The following is a 16,172-nucleotide window of genomic DNA, read 5'->3' on the forward strand; positions in this document are numbered from 1 at the left end:
TTGCTGGTTGTGCAGGAGGCTCCACCTCTGCTTTTCAAAGATGTACATTTGTGTAATAGAGCATCTATTTGGGGCTATTTTCACATCATGATTGTAAAGGTTAAGATGGAATTAAAGAGACAGACGCCCTGAAACAGCTCATTCTGAAAGCAGAACCAAACTAAACTCTAATTATCTTAGAATGAGTTGTGCATTTCTTGGCCACAAACTTGCCTTAAACTGTTAAAGGAAGTATAATAGATCACCTTTAAAGGTCTTAAACTGCACCTCCTGACTATGTCAGCAATGTAGACATGCAGCTTTTAAGGTGTGTCAGAGATTAACATGATGAAGGACTTCAGACTGTGAATCAGCCAGTCTGCATTAGGAAAGATGTTTAAATGCAGCTGAGTGTTCGAGGGAAGCCAGTGTTTGAATGTTTTCGTACCGTAAACCTTTAACTGGATGTAAGTCTCCTTGATTCCGCTGATGGTGCTGGTGTAGCACTGATATCTGCCTTCGTCCTGAACGTTCACGTCGCTCAGCCGCAGCGAGGCGTTGCCCCTAGAGAACTGCTCAGGGTACAGCGAAGTCCGGCCTTTAAATCGCTGGTCCTGATTTCCCAGCTGATCCTCGTTGTAGTAGTAGGAGTGTACTTGTACTTTGGTGTTAAGGATCCAATGGATGACAACCTGATCGCCACTTAAAAACGAGCAAGTCAGGATGCAATCGGTTCCAAACTGGCAGGAGACCTCAGTGTCTGAAAGACACGAAGGAGAAAACAGTGGATCTTAAAACATCAACCTTTTTAAGGCTTAGCAACATCAGACAGTCGGATAAATGTAGTTAGTTCACCCAAAGGTTTGACTGAAACATCAATATTTAACTGAAAAGATGCTAAACTAGAGCAGAAGATTCGGTAAAGATTCATTATACATGACATAAAGATGTCATGGCTCGTATTTTCCACAGTAGGCAGAAGACATGCTGCAAAGGTCACCGGGAGTCGAACCCGCGACGTCCGCGTCAAGGACTGGGGCCTCCAAACGTAGGGCGTGCTAACCCACTGCACCACCGCGGCACGCCCCCGGCTGCAGCTTGTGACCTCTGGTTTCGATACATCAATTATGTGTGCTGATACTTGAAATGTTTCCAAATGTACTTTGTTCAGTCTGACTGAACTGCAGTTATTTTGTAAAGAAACATTGTAAGTTTTTAATCTCTAACTGTGCAGAACTGGTAGAACAATTCTCCATTGTGATTCTGCAAATGGTATTTAGACATTCAGTGTATTAGAGAAACACTGAGAACCTTTTCACAACCTGTTGTGGTTCCTGCTGTGACATCCAGCTGAGTGCTCTCAGTGCCAAAGTTCAAACTTACAGAATCACAAACCTGAACTTCAAGATGCATTCCTTCTGCAAAAGTTATTGGTTTGTCTCATGGATGTTATTGAACACATTCAGAGTCAATATGCAGGAAAACAAAAGTAAAGATTGACAGACAGACTATTGACGTCAGATTTAAAGGAATTTTTTGTTCATAGATCAGAATGTTACTCATCCAGCTTGACAAGCAAAAACAGAAACTGAGCCTCCATCTTTGATACAACAAAACTAGTTTAACATTTTAGTTTTTCTTTAACCTCCTTGTTCCTGGCAGCTGTGATACATTTACAGAGATTAGATACGTGGATATTTCTGGTCTCACCAGCTTCTGAAGCTATTTTTAAATAACTTTCTGCTTCTCTACAGTTTCATCTGAAGGCTAAACGCATTTTGTCTAAACATCCTTGGGGTGAACAAAAACAGATTTAGTTTTTGTTATTATTGGTTATTAATAAATAATAACCAATTACTTATTACTTTGCTTTGCCTCCTTTTCAAAGTGAAATCTTTCATAACAACATGAGGATAAAATATAATATTAAGAAATGAAAGCGAGTAAAAGTGACGCTCACCTTTTGATGCAAATGTCCACAAGTTTAAAAGCCCAAAAATCAGAAAGAAAGTGAAGGAAAACATGTTGTTTCGTCTCTGTGACCTCGTCTGTCTGAACTAGAGATTAACTGAGCAGGCAGGACTTCAGCATAAACACTCCCACTGCTGCTGAACCAGAGTTCACTTTTACTGGTCTGATTCACAATCCTCTAAACTTATTAGTTTCTTTGTCTTTACTTCAGTTGAACGTCACCAGCCCAACTCAAGATTTTGCTGTTTTCTAAGCTGACAGTTGAAGATCTTGTGAATAAATCAGTTGTTTCTATTTATTCTGCATTTTTGTGAAAGTTTTTCTGTATGACAACTTTCATCTATAATAGCACAGTTCACCAGCCTGGAGTTCATAAAACAATAATCAACAGAGATTGAAGGGAGAGGTTAAAGGTCAATATTAAACCAGCAGATTTAGCAGCAAATGACGGACAATGACTGTCAGTCCAAAGAAAAACCATAAAACTGGAAAATCATTAAACCATGAATCTTGACCATATGACTCAAAATGAAAAACTAGGAGTGATAATAATGAAACTCAGGTGATTCTGCATTATGAACTCATTTTACGCCCAGATTTAAAGAATCTGATCATAAAAACCAATGAAGTCACAATAAAACTGATTCTGTTTGTTTTAATAGAAACTTTATTCATGACACATTCAAAAGGCAGTGAAGTGGGTTTTTATGAACATGTCAGGAGCAGCGGTGCAGAGAAATGTAAAAACAGTAAAAATGAAATTTAAAAAACCAGTGAAAACCTGTGAAAACCAGTGAAAACCAGAAAAACCAGTGAAAACCAGTGAAAACCAGTAAAAACCAGTAAAAACCAGTAAAAACCAGTAAAAACCAGTAAAAACCAGTGAAAACCAGTGAAAACCTGTGAAAACCAGTAAAAACCAGTGAAAACCAGTGAAAACCAGTAAAAACCAGTGAAAACCAGTAAAAACCAGTGAAAACCAGTGAAAACCAGTGATCTGTCCTCAATATTCATCCAGAGCTCAGAAACTGCTCCTACAGTCAAACATGATAAATCAGGAAACAACTTCTCTTGTTTTCACCTTAGAAAACTATAAAAGTTTAATCTCCACTATTTTCCATTTATTTTCCTGAAAATCAATGCAAATAAAGTGATTTTATTTGATTGCTTTTCAGGAGATCAGTGCTGAGGGGCATTTCTAACCTCATTTTGCCCCAAAGGCATCAAAATAAAAACACATAAAGGCATTTCTGAGGAAACGTCTTTCAGAGGATCGTTAGTTTAAAACCAGAGCAAACAGGACCTGAGTTTCTGCTGCTGCAGCGCGCAGTGAGGATGAGGTACAGAGACAAAATGATAGAGAACCGCAGCAAACGGATGATCGATAAACTTCAACTCATGACTTTTTAATCAGCAGACGCTCCCTGTGCCTCCTGTCAGGCACGGCGGAGGGCCTGTGATGCTGAGGTTTCATCTTTCACTAGAAACTGAACCAAAAGGCTTCATGAGATTTTGTGTTTTTGCAGTGTATGATACTGACGACTCATTTTTTCTAAACAGAACCCCAGTTTAAGCTCCAAAACGCCGTTTTTCGCGCTCCTGGTTCGTCAGGACTCCCTGCAGCAACGTTCAGACTCTGGATGCAGAGCAGAGAAAAATAAATCCAGGAAGTTCATTCAAAGATTCTGTGATGAGAAAATAAAAAGCAGCTATTTGGGACTTCATGGTCCAGTTTGAGCGTCTGCAGCTCGTCGTCTTCTGAATCCAGAGAAAAGTGTAAAATAAGGCGAATGTTTCAGTTCAGTGTTCAGTCCGATGAGCCGGTCACTGGGGCGATTCTCCGTCTGAAACAAAACAAACTCATTAAAAAACATCACTTCAGTTTTCAATGATCTGCTTGGTTTTGGTTGTTTTTCCATTTTCAAGAACAACAGTTTCTCAGTTTCTTAAGACACTAAAAATGAGAAAAAACTAATTTAGAAGTAACTTTTCAGCAAGTCACTGGAGCAAGATTTAAGTTAATAATTCATTTTAAAAAATCAAATTAAAGACTAGTTCCTCTGACATATTGTTTAACTTCAGACACCTGCAATAATCTGCCAGTGGAACCAGAACTTATTGATTAAAACAAACTCCTATTTGTTTCTGAAAAGTTATTTATAAGAAACCAAACCAAAAATACTTGATAAGATTTTGTGGTTTTGCAGAAGAAATCTTTATAAAATTCTGATTAAAGCCTTTATTTTAGAACATTAATATATTAATGCATTTTTTATATAATAAATGTATTTATTACATATTATAAACCAGAAATATATTTATTCCTGGTTTATATATTTTCATAAAACCTAAATAATTCTGTTTAAATCTGACTTTATCAAAAAACAAATGACTGAAAATAATCTATTTATTCATGTTTGCATCAAAATACAATTGTTTTCTAAAATGAATGATGACATGAAAATAAGATTATGTGAATGTAGGATTTTATAAAGTATAAAAATCTACATTTTAATCATAATTTCTCCATAATTCGCCATTAAATATCAGAGAGCAACAGGGGACTGATTACAGCAGGTGTCCTCTGGCGCCTCCTGGTGGAGGTTTTTAAATACGCATTCAGTTTGTGTTTATGGAGACTGACCTTTGACCCTGTTCAGCTCCGTCTCTTCATCAGAATGAGCTCTGGGCTTCTTGTCTCTTCCTGGAAGTCAAGGACACACACACACACACACACACACACACACACACACACACACACACACACACACACACACACACACACATCCAGTTAAATCTGAATAATTGAACTAAAATCAAGTTAGAAAATAATGTGAAGAATTTAAAAAACAAACGTTTTATAAAAAAATCCAAAGTTAAAAATACAACTGATGAAGAGAATCAAAGTTTAAAAGAAGAAATAAAATAAAATGATCTTCTTTTAATTTTTTTATCTGTATGTTTACATCATTCAGTCGTTTTAATTTCTGTATGAATGAAAGTTTTCAGAGCAGAACTGAATATTTGCAGTGAATTTCTGCAGAAACTGTCGCCGTCGCATTTCCTGCACCAGACAGAAAAGCTGCTTTTACTGAAATTACAGGTCTGCCGAGACCAAAACTGGCTTTTCCTCAGAACTGTGCAGAATATTCTGGAGTTTTCAGTTAATTTGCCGTCTCACCTCTGAGCTTCAGGAAGGCCAGTAATCCCACCAGAACCAGAACCAGGCCAGCAGCCACCACACCCAGGATCCACCAGTAGGACGGCTTCTCCACCGCGGCGCGCTGCCCTGCTACGCAACAGAAGCAGCAACGCTCAGAAACACAACGCACAGCCCGGCTGGGACAGAACCGGACAATACATGGTTTTTATTTTCAGCCCATCCAGGATCAGAGCAGACAGTCAGGGAGAAAGCTGCTCAGAAGGTCAGACAGCAGTATCCCAACTAATTAAAAACGGAAACAGCTGCAACGGCGCAGCAGGAACGCTGGCCAGAAGAGAAGGGAAGATGATGGAGATGAATCCTGGAAAATGTCCACAGAATCATTTCTATTCTAAAAAAAACCCTCAAAACATACAAAATCTACAGCAGGATGCTTTATATTAAAGCATATGGGTGTGATAAAATGGCCTAGTCAAAGTCCAGACATGAATCCAATAGAGAATGTGATGTAAAACTGCATCATTTTTGTTTTCAGAAGCTCTTCATCCAATCTGGCAACATGTTCACTAATGGGGGCTAAATACACGAGCAGGCCACACTTTTCAGGTTTTTCTTTCAGCTAAGAGCAACTATTAAACTCTAAAGAGTTTAATAGTTTATAGTAAACTTTCAGAGCTGATTCCTGACAGAGAACAAATAATTTAAATAGAAATAGTTTTCTCTCATCTCAACATTCTGAATCAAACTATTTAAATATTTACTGATAAAATGAAACTTTTAGATAATGTTGATGCATTTCTATCCGTGAAAGTTCTACATTTTCTTCATTTCTTTATGAGTGAACAACCTGATCTGCGTATCGCAGTCAGGGTGCGGTGGCCAAGCGGTACGGCGTTGGTCTCGTTAACCAGAGATCATGGGTTCGATCCCCATCCACACCTGGAACAGCAGCTTTAGTTTCTCTGACTGTCAGGTTGGGGTCAGGGTGAGGTCATTACTTAACCATGGGATATGAACAACATTAGCAGTTTATAGTAATAAATGGATCATTGATTCGAGTTTTAATGTGATTTATATTAATGTTGAGAGGGTTTGCCTTATTTTCTCTAATTGTTTAAAACTTTTTTCTGTCCATATTTTTTGCAGCTAACCTGCTGGTACGATAAATTTCAGATTATTGTTAAAAAAAAGAGTTATTTAAAATGTTTAAAAGAATATTTCCATCTGAAATAAACACAAAGTTCCTAACAGTTTGTTCTGGACTCATGTCTTAGTCTGTATCGGACGCAGCGGGTTTTACCGTGAGGGCCGCTGATGGTGACGCGGATGCGTTCGACGTGTCGGCTGAACTTCTCGGAGAACTCGCAGGCGTAGCTGCCGCTGTGCTCCGGGTGTCTGGGCTCCATCAGACGCAGAGAGCCGTCTCCGAACTTGGCTTTGTAGACGTCCAGGTCCAGGTGGCCATCCCAGGACGGCGCAGAGACCTTGCGGTCCGACTGGCTGTCGTAGCTGAGGATGAGGGTGGAGTTGTCTCCTCTGGAGAAGGTCCAGTAAAGGGACGGGTTCTTCAGGTACGTGGGAGCCAAGCAGCGAATGGTCAGGTCTCGTCCCTCAGTTCCTGTTATTTCTGTAAGACACCAGGTAAATGTTTCAGTCAAAGTATCAGGTCTGCCATTTTCCCCGACCAGGCCGAATACAGAGGCTTCTTGGAACCAAGATCTGATTGGCTGAAAAAATAATATGATTGTCAACTTAAAGTCTGTCAGAAAACAGATCAGAATTTTCTAGCCTAAAGCTTTAATAAAGCTTTGTGTCATCAGCATAACATCATACGGCTGTTATGTTTCCTGAAACTTTTAAAAAGAAACAGAAGAAAAGCAGACCGAGGACAGAACCTTGTGGGACACCATAACAAACTGGTGAACGAGGAGAACCTGATTTTAAATGACTAAATAACAGAGTTTAGATGGACTGACTTGTGTTTTGTGTACTTTTCATGTGAACATGGAGCAAATATCTTGTTTTTGCTCTGTACCTTTCTCCCGGAGCGACGCGGTCCACGTCGACCGGCTGTAGGAAGTGGACATTTTGCAGATGTAGATGAGGTCGGGTTGGCCCTTCAGCTTCGTCAGCCGGCTGTCCACAGAGAACAAGCCGTTCTCTTTGACATGCTTGCGCGTGACGGGCCGCAGGTCTTCGAAGGTGGGCGGTTCCGTCGCCCAGGTCACGCGCGGAGCCGGGAAAACGTCCGGCACCGAGCATTTGATCTCCTCGTAGCCGCTGAGCCGGGAATGCTCCAGGAACAGGCCTCGGATCGGAGCTGCAGCAAAACGGCGGCCATCAGAGCTCAGCTGATAGGCGCTAAAGGTCAGGGCCTGATATAGTCTGATAGTTTGTCATTGTCATCCAGCTAACTTTAGACTCTAAAGTTACTGGAACATTGTTGCTCTGCAGCCCTGAAACCACCGACTGGGGAACAGACTGAATAGACTAAATAGATCCATGATCAGGGCAAAATACACAGTTACTATTTACTCTCTATATAATCTGTTTCTTTACATTTAGGTATTAAGATTTATTATCACTTAAATTGGGTTTGCACTGCAAAAAGTTACTTCTAAGTTATTTTTGTCTTATTTCAGGTGCAGTAAGATATTTGCACTAGAAACTTAATAAAACTTGATAAAATGTGTTTTTGTGGGAAACTTGGATGAGAACTATGAGGTTTTAAACACGATGTTAAGAAATATAAAGTAAATCCTGAGCAGAGAAAATGTCATCAACATCTTAAAAGCATGTTTAATTAAAATTAGACCCAAACAAGCCGCATCCTGGATTCACCCAGCAGAAATATCTTATCATTTCTTCCTGTGGCTGACCTTCGACCTTGACGATGACCTTGGCGGTGTGTTGACCTCCTGAGGTCTGGACCTGGCAGCTGTACAGGCCTCTGTCCTGCGGGGCGCTGCGCCTCAGGGTCAGGGTGGCGTTCCCGTTGGAAATCTGCTGCGCAGAGACGAAGACCCGATCGGCCACCTCCGGCAGCGTGAACGCCTCCTCACTGCCGTTTCTGTCGAACCTGTAGACCAGCGCCCCCTGTCGGAACCACTGCACCATCTCGTTCTGGCCGGGCTGGAAGTAGCAAGGCAGCACGCAGTCCTCCGAGTTAGAGCAGATCACCGCAACATCTGGAACACAACATGGTAAAGATAAGTAACTTCAGGTTAAAAGGGACAATGCAACACGATTTAATGCGCCGCATTATAGAAAATCTGATTTACTTCTGCAATCCACTGACATGAGGACAGAAGTCAGGCTGCTTCAGATCTAATGCTGTCTTTGAAGAAAGAATAAAAATCTTCATTTTGGTTTTTAAGTCTTCCGGCCACCAGATGGCAACGTTGGACCACATAAACACTAAACTCTAATCCAGAACCAGCTTTTAATAGAACAAACACAAATTAAATTCAGTTCAAATAGTCAATGTTAACGACCAAAACGAGAAACAAATTATAAGAAGAAGACATTAATTCTGAAGATGTAAAAATAAAATTAAAAAATCTCAAAATCTTTAAATGGTCCTTAAATTAATTATATTCAGGATTTCTGAAATATGGAGTTTTTACACCAGGAAGAACTGATACATTGATATTTAGTTTAAAAATATACTTTTTGTTACTATTATATGTTAAAAGGGCTTGCCATAAGTAAACATTTACTCAACCCAGTGATGGAAACGTTTTAAAAATATCACTCCGCCTCTCATGATTTGTTGTGATTTTGATCTCTTTTCTCATAATTATTTTGTGTTAATTATTGTCAGTAATGTCTTGCCATATAAAGACTGGTTTGTGTTGTTATTTGTAGGTTTTTTATGAAGATTTCCCCTGATGTGTCGTTTTTATTGCTGTGGGTTACCCAGAATGCCCCTGGGCACGTGGCCTTTTCCTCCAGGATGAGATCACTCAGAAAAACTTTGCTCTGAAATAAGTGGACCGGGCCGAGCCGGCGGAGCTCTGCGTACCACAGCAGAGCCACCGGAGCCGCTTTCTGTCCGGTCAAATATTCCCGGCTTGAGAACGCTCTGCTTCACGTCGGGATGACAAATCAATCATCCAACCGTGACGCTGCCTCCTGGCTGCTGCAGCTGCATATTAATCCTTCTGAGGTGAGATTACAGGCAACAGAGAGCAGAAATCACTCCACATACGTTCCTTCTTCCCAAAGTGCCAGGTTTTCCTCCAAACCTTAATCCGCTTTAATCAAACTTCAGCCCGTTTATCTGGAAAGTCCAGTTCATGTGGGGAGATGTGAATGCTAATCAAACTAATAAAACAAACTCTGGTGCAGTTCGAATGTATATGTGAACGCCAAGCGGACCAGAGTCTGCTCCAGAAGCAGGAAGTGGACTATAGCACAGGGCATTCTGGGTAAATACAACCAAAACAAATGAGCTAGCCTCATGCTAACAGGAGAAATGGCTCGTTGTCTTTTACCAAAGACTAAAGAGAAATCCTCAGCCTCTAAAATCTGATGCCACGTTTATGTTTGTGTCAGAAGAAGGAAGTTGCTTTCAGTGTCTTCAGAGGTTTTTATGTCGTTTCCTTCAGTGGTTGTTAATGCAGCGCCCCCACAGGCCCGGAGGGGAACAGGCTGGTCTGACTCAGAGCAGAGAGGAAGAGAACCTGGAAACAAATGATCCAGTTCTGGCCTCCAATGGAACCGGGTCTCCAGAACTATCAGGTCTGAAAACAACCGAAATGTTTCTTAAGTCTCTGAATGTTTACAGACAGATAAAGATGGTGATTTAGAGCCATCACAGCTATAAACAGTATTTATGACCTATGGATCAACAGCTCTTCATATGTGATCATAAACTCAGCTGATGATCTAGTTTTGGATTTTGTGGCTCTATATTTTCAGTATTTATAATAAATAGATCTAGAAGGATTTGGTTTCATAATGACCAAAAAAAGGAGAACTAATGGTGCCAACACTGACATGATTGCCCAATAGTTGATGAGGAAGCAGAAACCATCCATGGATCTGAAATCCTTCAGGAGGGATTTCCAGGAATCAGGAAGTTCTGCCTTCTGGAAACCAGTCCAACCTTCGTCTACCTGGAAACGGTTGGAATGTGGGTTTGTTATGTTGATCATGTCATATTCCACGAATATCAGCACCAAACAAACCTCTCAGGAAACATTCATATCTTTATGGAACCACATTTTATTGAGCAAAAACAACACAGTCTCTAAAACATGGAGACGGTGGAAGAACATCGTCTCCATCGGCTAAAACTGCCAGCTTTCTGACTCAATGAAACTTATTATTACTAAACATCAACTGGGATTTAATCATTTATTCTTGGAAATTTATGAAAAACTGACACTGAATTATCAGATATGAATTTAACTTTCAATTCAAATAAATCCCCAAATTCATCAATTAAAGACAAACCAGATGTGTTACGACCTTTAACTGTAATTATTGTAGTTTAATATGAGCCGGGCCGTGTTTAGCAGGATACAGGTCCAGTACAGGCACTAGATTTAAAACACAGGTTTAGTTTTGAAGTGTGGAAGCTGAAGGGAGTGAATGTCTTTCCCTCCAGCTCTCTCTGGCTGCAGATTGAGAAACCGCAGCAGGACGGCTCTCATCAGGAAGCTTCTCTTCCTCTCCCAGCATTTAGCATCTGAAGACAAACCTCAAACAGCGTTAAACTGACAGGCCTTGATGCATGTGTGAGGTTTAAAGGATCAACATGTTGCTCACTGGTCTGAACTTGTGTCTGCAGGTTTGGTAATTTCCACCACTGTGGAGCGTTTGAGGGCAAACACGACTTAAATGGTTCATTAAAAACCCACAGACTTGTTGTTGGCTTTTCTCTGAGGGAAAGTTGAATAATTGGCCTGATTTGGGTCTGACTTAATGCATCCTTTATTTAATAAAGCTAAGTATTTCTTGATCATGTGCAGTTGAGTTCAGTTTAAAAGAAAACAAGCGACACATCAGACCAGTTTGGCTGGAGGCGTGGTTCAAGCACAAAGTGTTACAGAGGATTTCTGTCTGTTTCTGCAGCAAATATCATCAGAAACAAAACAAAACACTGTTCCTATATTATACTTTATAATATCCTCGTAACTGATACTTTTTTATCAATATAGGAAATTATTGATTTAGATATTGAACTAGAAACTAGTTTTAAAATCCTGGGTACATTTGTGTTTTTGCTGTGAAATCACTAGAAGGCAGAGATTGATCTGATCACAGATTATCTCTCATAAACTGTGACAGTTTTAAAAAAAAATAAAATAAAAACACATTTTTAAAAAGCTCCAAACTCTAAAAAGCTCTAATAAACTTAAACATCCTGAACCTGATTCCTCTCTGACTCCTCACCTGGTTTTTCCTTCAGAGAGAAATAATCTGTCCCTGTTGTGTCTGCTGGGTTTATAATCTGAAGTTATGAAGACAGGAGAACTGCAACGTTTTGAAACTCTCTTAACTCGACGGTATCTTGCACCAGCATATCTTTAGTGCTACTCACTTGTGAGTCAGACAGAGATGAGGTCAGATGCAGAATAAGAGGCCTTTCAGGTATTTAATAATCTCTGCTTGATGTTTATTTCCTGTATGTTCACACAGTAGCGCAGACTCATTTGAAATCTGGGCCTCAGCTGCAGATCCTGGTTTTCCTCCAGCCTGGCTGCAGAGCGTGTTCACACAGGAGCGGCTCGTCTCCCTCCTCTCCTGTTCTCCGCCTTCCCCAGCTGCAGCTGCCAGCGTTTCTGACCCACAGCTCATTTGGACCTGCAGAGCAGCTGTCAGCACCACCTGTGACGCGGCGCTGTTAAACGCCTTCAACTTTAAATCGGCGTAAAAGAGTTTGGCAGCCAAACACGGCTCCGAAACGCCGCCGATTTAACAGGGTTAACATTCGAAAATGAAACTTTTTAATCCTAGACACAGAAGAACAGGGATCTGTTTTCTTCCAGATGTTTCAGAGAAGTTGGGTTTATTAAACCTCATCTACACAGGACAGGTTCAACTTACTCTGAATTAATAAAAAAATACTAAAATAATAATGACAGCTTCTGATTTTTCTCTTTACATTGAAAAACTCAAAATATTATCAAGAACCTTTGTTTAGTTTCTGGTACAAATATCTCAGACAGTTGAAATAAAAAAACTAACTTATAAGTAACTTTTCAGCAAGACATATGAGTTTGTTTTAAGTCAATAATTCCTTAATATTTATGTTAAATGTACTAGTTTCAGTGGGAGTGTTTCTTAATATCTTGTGCTGAAAAGTTACACATAAGTTAGTGATAAGATATTTGGACCAGAAATTAGACCAAAATACTTTAAACGACTTGATGTTTCTGCAGTGTAATGTGTTGCACTCCTCTTGGTTTCTGTAATTATTGCGATCTGCTTCTTGCATCCGGTGCAGAAACAGGAAGACACTGACCGGCTCTGTAAAGTCTCCTGAGCTTTCAGCTTCTTGCTGCAGTGAAAGCCTGAAACAAAGATCTGCCATCTGATCCCGCCGCAGACGTCTGAGATCAAGGTGGCTGTTGGTTTTTATGGACGGAGAAACAAGCTGGTATACGATACTGGCAAAGGAACAATTAAAACGCGAGCCAGTCCCGGTGTGGTTCAGACGTGCTGTTATGCACGTACGTTGGGTTCGAATGAAGACGGGAGCTGAACAGTTTTACTTCATTTTCCAGGACCAGAGGCTGCAGCTGCCAGGAAAAACACGTAGCAGGTTCTTATTAAAGCTGAAAAACCAAATCGTGTGCATTTAGAGAGGGAAATATTTGAGGAGATGATTTGTTTGAGTTCCAGGATGTTTCCCAGTGAGCTGTTGGTGAGTCAGCATCCTGGTTCTGTTAGCTGTGGAAACCAGCTAACGCGACCCAGACACTTCTGCCACGTTTATCCTTAAACGCCACAGAAATGAGTTACTTCCAGCCTCACTGCTCTGCAAAAGCACAAATCACAAAATCCATCCAACTTACAGGGAAGTTTTCCACAAGATGGAGACGATAATTCCTTCTAGTGATGAAACTTGGCAGATTATTCACTATAAGACATTTCCATGTCATAAGTGAAACAATCTGCCATCTGAAATAATACTTATTGACTTAAAATAAGCTTCTATATCTTGCTGAAAAGTTATATTTTATTTTATTTAAAGTGTACTGAGGTATTTGCACTAGAAACCAGGAAAATCTAGTTAAACATGATAAAAGTTTGTTTTTTCAGGACGCAACGACTGAAAAGTATTTGGTTTGACAGAAGGAATATATTTTCTCCTCAAATCTTGTTTTTTTATATAAATTACGACCAAATCTGAGATAAAGATATAAGCAGAGATTCCTTCACATTGTCCTGTTTCTCCTCCCATGTTTTAAATTTCTGTCCACATTAATATTCGCAGGCTGCAGCACCGGGATCGTTTTCCAGCCCGGTGCCAGAGTTTGACCCGACTAAAAAGGGATTTTTCTGTGTGGCTGGAGACCTGAATGGTTGTGTGTTGTTTGTTCTGCAGAGTATCGGGTTCTGCTCAGAAAGCTTTTCCTTACGTTTCCCTGCAGCCGGACGGACCCGGCCTGCGGGACAAAGAGGCGCTGTGTGTCTTACCGGGGGTTTTGTCCTGCGCGGCCGAGCCGGTCCACAGCAGCAGAAGCAGCAGCTGCAGCAGCTGCAGCAGCTGCAGCAGGCAGGCCCAGGTGAACAACGCTGACATGGTGTCCTTCCAGCTGCAGGCATTTAAACACTCTGCCTCCTCTCTGACGTCCCTCTGGTGGCAGGCTGGTCCTTGGATCTCTCTGGGTGGGTTGGCATCACAGACACAGAAGCAACAAGGCGTAATTACAGACATCCTTCATCATATTGACAAAAGAAAACATGCAATTTCAGCAACTTTTCTCAAGAAAATCCCTTGATGAGTGAGAACGATTACAAGTTTCTGTCTTGAAACTTATTTTTAGCACTTTTGTTGAGTCTTCTCCCCAAAGTAAACGGCTCTTTTTTGTCCCCAGACATTTATTTTACTCTAATCTTGTGTATTATCCTTTAACCAAGCTTCCCTTTCATCCCCTTGTCTTCTGTTTCTCCTGCTCCATAAAGACTCAGACTATCTTGACACGATCTTCAGTCTTCAGAGCAAACGGAGCGGAACCGGAGAGCCGCTCTGCTCTCAGTCGGTTTCTCTGACTTCACCAGGACTGTGTGACCCTTCAGGGTTTCTACATGATTACCCTGAACCCTTCCTGCAGCACAGCTGAAGACAACAGCCTCTTAGAGTGTAATGAGCTGCTGAAGAATCCCATTATTTCCCATTATCACCAGGAAAACCGGGAGGTGATCCTGTAATTTATGATGAGAAGAAGAGCAGGATCTGCAGCCTGCAGTGAAGTAGCGCAGACCAGAGAAGAACAGGATGCAATTTTTAAAATATTTCTACAGAGAAAGCTGAAAGTGTGGCATGCATTTGAATTCACCTTCTGTGAAGATCTTGTTAAAAAAAAACCATCAGAGAACAGAGAAAAATGAAAATAAACCAAATTAAATTATTCTGACATTTTTCACATCTTATAAGTGAAATAATTTTCCAATTGAACTAGAATTTTTTCATGAATATTAATTAATTATTGACTCAAAACAAGATCGTATGTCATGCAAAAAAGTTATTTATAAATTAGTTTTGTTTCATTTCAAGTGTACTGAGACATTTGCACCAAAATATTTGGTAATATTTGATGTTTTTGCAGTGAGATCCATTATTGGAGCAGAACATGGAGGACAAGGTGATTATTGATTATAAATCTGACCTTTAAGGAGGAGCAATAGGATGAAACTTTTGTTTAAAGACAGTCAACTACACAGTAAAGCATGGCTTCGGCAGCATGATGCTGTGGGAACAGTTAGACAACCTGATTGATAGAGGTGAGCAAATGAATACAGAATATTGATACTATCAGTGCAAAGTTGGTATCGGTATCAGATCAATACTTCAGTTTGAAATTCCATTGATATTTTATTTTTGTCTTGTAGTTTAAAAATCTAACTATTTTTTTTTATTATTTTGCTTTACTCTCAAAAAATGCATAAAGTGTTTCCATTGTTTCTGCTTCTCATGTTAATATGTAATAAAAAATATTTTATATCTTTACCTTTAAACTTTGTGTTGTGCCTTTTAACAAAAGGTTGATGATTATTAAACCTCAACCCTAACGTTTCAGTATTGGTTTTGATATTGGTGATATTGGCTCTGTATTTATTATTGATCAAAACCAAAACATGCATAAAACCCATGAGAAAAACTTTTTATATGCAGCAGAAGATCTGAGTCTGAGGCCAGAAGTTTACATACCCCAGATGAAACGATTCATCCACCTTTTATTTCTGACTGCAGGTGAATCAAAACACAAACGTCTCTGGTTTTCTGTCAGAATCACAGATTAAATCAGGAGGTAAAACTCTGGGTTGGTGTTTATTGCGCTGGTTTTTCTCATTGTTTGGATTCCTGCATATGTTTTAAATTCACCAGTTGCTCAATGTGGTGCTGCAGCTTCACAGCTTTTACTCAGTGATCTGTGTGACCCAGAGGTCAAACCATTATCGGTTCATTGGTATTTAAAACATTTTAATTGCTCTGATGGTTAAACGCTCTGTGGAAATCAAGTCCATTCAACTCCAATTCACTAAACTGCAAAATTATTACAAATATTTTACTTTGAATGGAAACTTTAGGAACACAAAGGTTTTTGCTTCATCTTCCATTTATGGTGATAAGTAGCAATAAGTAGTTTTATAAGTTAAAAAATTTTGATTTTTATTGACTTTTACAAGAAAAGAGTAATTCCGTTGGTGGATTATTTCATTTATAACACAAGAAAATTCTTTATTATCCATTAAATAATCAATATTAATGAATCATTGACTTAAAAGAAGCTCCTATTTCTTGCTGAAAACTTCCTTGTAAGTTACTTTTGTCTTACTTCACAGATATTTATAGTAGAAACTATAATACTTGGTAAGATTT

General features: G+C 39.8%; 1 protein-coding gene and 1 non-coding gene across 5 annotated transcripts in view; one reads left to right on the plus strand and one right to left on the minus strand.

The window, feature by feature from the left end:
* Nucleotides 1-2,594: 2,594 nt before the first annotated feature.
* Nucleotides 2,595-16,172, minus strand: part of LOC129378977 (V-set domain-containing T-cell activation inhibitor 1-like) — a 14,105-nt gene continuing 527 nt past the window's right edge. The window contains exons 2-9 of one of the 4 annotated variants that reach the window (XR_008608120.1): nt 13,766-13,953; nt 7,993-8,301; nt 7,149-7,433; nt 6,414-6,740; nt 5,132-5,242; nt 4,595-4,654; nt 2,871-3,794; nt 2,595-2,731 (exon numbers count right to left, since the gene is read on the minus strand). Coding sequence is in view for 2 of the 4 variants with exons in the window: in XM_055059486.1 (XP_054915461.1) it covers nt 3,775-3,794; nt 4,595-4,654; nt 5,132-5,242; nt 6,414-6,740; nt 7,149-7,433; nt 7,993-8,301; nt 13,766-13,871 (1,218 nt within the window). In the remaining 2 variants the exon portion in view is untranslated. Of the gene's footprint in view, nt 3,795-4,594; nt 4,655-5,131; nt 5,243-6,413; nt 6,741-7,148; nt 7,434-7,992; nt 8,302-13,765; nt 13,954-16,172 lie in introns of all 4 variants that reach the window. The other 3 variants (XR_008608119.1, XM_055059487.1, XM_055059486.1) reach the window with 3 other exon arrangements.
* Nucleotides 5,983-6,054, plus strand: trnat-cgu (transfer RNA threonine (anticodon CGU)). The gene has a single exon. It is a non-coding gene; the product is annotated as a tRNA-Thr (tRNA).

The sequence above is a fragment of the Poeciliopsis prolifica genome, unplaced genomic scaffold (genome assembly GCF_027474105.1).
Source record: "Poeciliopsis prolifica strain line A6 unplaced genomic scaffold, Auburn_PproV2 SCAFFOLD054, whole genome shotgun sequence".
Lineage (NCBI taxonomy): Eukaryota > Metazoa > Chordata > Actinopteri > Cyprinodontiformes > Poeciliidae > Poeciliopsis > Poeciliopsis prolifica.